General features: G+C 41.3%; 1 protein-coding gene across 1 annotated transcript in view; it reads right to left on the bottom strand.

The window, feature by feature from the left end:
- Nucleotides 1-3,741, bottom strand: part of ikbkb (inhibitor of nuclear factor kappa B kinase subunit beta) — a 25,486-nt gene that overhangs the window by 1,774 nt on the left and 19,971 nt on the right. The window contains exons 13-20 of the mRNA XM_014033693.1: nucleotides 2,872-2,995; nucleotides 2,635-2,786; nucleotides 1,345-1,406; nucleotides 1,171-1,271; nucleotides 1,045-1,094; nucleotides 861-960; nucleotides 548-695; nucleotides 251-345 (exon numbers count right to left, since the gene is read on the bottom strand). Coding sequence (XP_013889147.1) covers nucleotides 251-345; nucleotides 548-695; nucleotides 861-960; nucleotides 1,045-1,094; nucleotides 1,171-1,271; nucleotides 1,345-1,406; nucleotides 2,635-2,786; nucleotides 2,872-2,995 — 832 coding nt within the window. The remainder of the gene's footprint in view (nucleotides 1-250; nucleotides 346-547; nucleotides 696-860; nucleotides 961-1,044; nucleotides 1,095-1,170; nucleotides 1,272-1,344; nucleotides 1,407-2,634; nucleotides 2,787-2,871; nucleotides 2,996-3,741) is intronic.

Consider the following 3,741-nt stretch of genomic DNA (forward strand, 5'->3'; position numbering starts at 1 on the left):
GCCTCGCACCGACGACCTATTCATGTCATCATTTACCCAGAATGCTTTGCATGTAAATAAAATGGCTCCGTCATGTTAAAATATATTTTTAAAAATTCACTAAACTGAACAGCCTGCAGTATTTTTACAGTATTTATTTTACTGTTAAAATGTATGTTTATCAAATAAAGTCTAATGTTACAACTAATCGTGGATCCCTGTAAACAACAGGTCTGAGCGATCTTGTTTTTTGTGTTTAAGTGAACTCAACTGTTGTAGGCTGGGTCTGGGGGTCAGCAGCGGGGGCACTGATGAAGGGGTTCGTAATCCATCAGGACTTCCACTCACAGGGCTTCGAACTTTGCTCTGCATGAAACAAGATGACTCGCTTTACTCTTGTTTGTTCACACAGGTTACAGCGTGTGCACCATGTGGACATTCTATAAAATGCTCATTTTAAAATTGACTGAATGGACATTAATTGTATTTTTTTAATCAACGGAGTGCAGAATGTATATTTAAACATGGAGCTCAAACGAGAGASTCTGAACAGCTCGTGTTTCCTCACACAGGCGACTTTGAGCAGGTTCCACAGCTCCCTCTGCCGTCTCTCCTGCAAACTCATCAGGACTTGTTCGCTCTCGGCCATRTTCAGGACCACGCCCTCCACCTTGGGCAGCAGCTCCATCACGCGCTGACGACACAGCGCCGTCTTACTGAGGACACGCATTACAAGAAACAATTATGAAGGAAAATCTGCAACTGGATTGTGCATCGAGAAACAAAACGAGATGTGACTGAGTAGGTTGGTTTATTAAATACATGATTGTTAACAGATTTTTTTTATAAACTTACTGTAAGGTATGTGTGTCTAGTGGTACCTGAGGTGTGTGTAGAAATCTTTGAGCTTCCTCTCGTAGAACTGCACYCTCTGAAACACCAGACGCACCACCTCCTGACTGTCTCCTGGACACCTTTGGTCTGAAGAAGAGAAACCAGAGGCACATGAGGTTTTTTTCCCTCCATGCGAGACACCACAAGAAACAAATAGTAAAAAGCCCAAACCTCGAGGTTTCTCCCTGAGTTTGCGGAACAGCTCCATGGCTTTTCCTTCACTGAGGATCAAAAAAAAAAAAAAAAAGTGAGCCGAGCCTGAGCTCAAAGAGAATTACTTCTTTTAATGTAACTTACAGGGTGTCCAAGGCCTCTCCGCTCCTAAACGGCTGCCTCTGCACATCCACGATGTCTGGCTGCAGCTTCATCATCTCCTCTTCCAGTTCACTCACCTTGGGCTTGACACACACGCAGACATTTTAATCTATTTTATAAGAAACGTCTTAAATAAAAGCACAAACTCAGGCCTACCTGACCACAGCTGATAGCAGTTTGCTCCATTTCCCTCCACACACCCAGAAGTTTCTCTGAAGCTGAAACATTAAAAGACATTAATCTTCACAGACACTTGTGTAGTTCTGACTGAGCTGCCTAGCTGTGAAACTCTCTGCCTCATCACCAGTGGTGGGCAGCACTAATCCAAAATTTAGCTCCGCAATTTATAAAGCGCTTATGAAAATATTTAGGTCCGCAACTTCAAAAGCGCTTATGCCATAGAAAAACTAGCGGAAGCTAATTTTAAAGTGCAAGTTCAATTTGACACTTACTAGCTGGAAACTATTCATGTAAAATATATGCACAACACTTCCAACAAGTGGTGTATAAACTCTTTTACAACTTAATTCTACAACCACCGATTGCTGGGGATGTGATTTCCTGAAACAGACCTTTAGCTCCTGGCGTAAAAATTAAAACGTTGTTGAGGCTTGCTAGTTCGGCTGATTCTTTAAAACGTTGTTGAGGATTGCTAGTTCGGCTGCTTCTTTGTCTTTTTCTTTTGTTGGTTGTAGATTTTTCATTAAAGAAGCATCAATAAAGTAATTTTAAAACTATTTATTGAAAAACTAAAGCGATGCATTCTGGGTACATGACGGATTTGATTTGTGATGGGAAACGAAAGCACAGAGTACAGGAAACTATCTTATCTTCAAAATAAGAGCTTAGATTTTAAAGTTTTCCATGTAGTTGCCCAGTTGACCACTAGATGTCAGTCTTCGTCAGCATAAKATCTMTAAATAATTTCTGAGTCTCTAACCCCGTTGGCCGATTGCTTCGACCAATTACGTCAAGTATTGAGCTRCAGCGTTTAAACTTTTTTTTTAAAGGAGCTCTGATTGTATAGCAAAATAAATCAATACATACAAAATTTWATTATGGATTACAAACGTTAACTGTTTTTGCTATTACCTTCCTGCTACGTAAGCAAACACAAAGCATTGTGGGAAATGAGAACCGTGACCGAATGCAACAGTCAGCAAGGATGTATACCTTTCCAATAAGTGTGTTTATCTGGGAGGGGTGGTGTTGGATAGACCACGTGTGTAGTGATTCATTGACAGCCATACCTTCCGCTGCTCAAGTTAATGACGACTGGTAGATAATTAGTTATTAGCGGAACTGCATTTTAATTTTAGAAAGTGCAAATCCACTTATGAATTATAAAAATTAGTAAGACTGCTAAAGCGCAAACGAAATATTTAGGTCCGCAATTAGCGGATTTGTGCTTTAGCYGGCTGGTGCCCACCACTGCTCATCACGCACCGATCCCCGTGGCCGTCTGCTCCTGATATTTGTCCATGTCGATGTGAAGGCTGGTGGTGAAGAAGTCCAGCTTGGCTATGAGCCGTTGGTACATGGACACCATCTCGTTCTTCTGTTTGGACAGTGAAGAGTTGTGCCTCAGCAAGCTCATGCTGAAAGAAAGAGGGGGAAAAGCTCTTTGTTAGTTTCCATCAAACAGACACGTGTGGACGGAGTCAGTGTGAGCTTTGATCCTACATGGCAGCTTTCTGGCCTTGCTGCAGTCGCTGCCAGTCTTCCTTCAGYGAGCGGATGGTGTGCCACGCCTGGCCACAAGTCCTCCTCAGATGGCTGTAAGGCAGGACATGCTTTGGGTCGGCTTCTGTGGGAAAACGGACAGAAACAAAGCGGGAAATGACGAGAAATGTTGTGAAATGATGACGTTGTAGTTGTTTCYGTCACATGAAATTTTAGCTCAGTATCTATAAAACTGACACGGTTTTAGCCGTTTTTGTATTGTCTAATGTTGAATAACTGTGGTGGCCATCTTTTTATATATATTTATTAAGTTTTCATAATACAGCTGTAGTGGTCACCTAGGGGTGGAATAAACAGTTCCACCTGTCTTTGACCTTGGTCTCAGAAGGCCTCCTTTAAAGAGACAGAACTCTGTTCATTTCAAGCCATAACAGGTTTTCTTAAAGGGATCCCTGATTAGTTGTAACATTAGACTTTATTTGATAAACATTTATTTTAACTGTAAAATAAAGACAGTAAAAATACTGTGGGATGTTTAGTTTTGTAATTTTTTTAAAATATATTTTAACACAGACGGAGCCATTTTATTTACACACAAAGCATTCTGGGTAAATGATGACGTGGATAGGTCCTCGGTGTGAGCGAGCTATATCCACCCTGAAGGTTAATCTTGGACAATATCTGACGAATGGCTCTTTTAAATGAGAACATAGAAATGACTCAGCCTGTAACTGAAAATATGGATGGAGGACCTCAGTTTAGCTTGTTAGTTTGTTGCGCTAGCGCCGACCTAATACATACAGTATATAGCGCTAACGCTAAAGCTAACAGGCTAAGCTGAGGTTCTTCTTCCATGAAGCAGCTCTGTTG

Source organism: Austrofundulus limnaeus, unplaced genomic scaffold (assembly GCF_001266775.1).
Source record: "Austrofundulus limnaeus strain Quisiro unplaced genomic scaffold, Austrofundulus_limnaeus-1.0 Scaffold1808, whole genome shotgun sequence".
Taxonomy (NCBI): domain Eukaryota; kingdom Metazoa; phylum Chordata; class Actinopteri; order Cyprinodontiformes; family Rivulidae; genus Austrofundulus; species Austrofundulus limnaeus.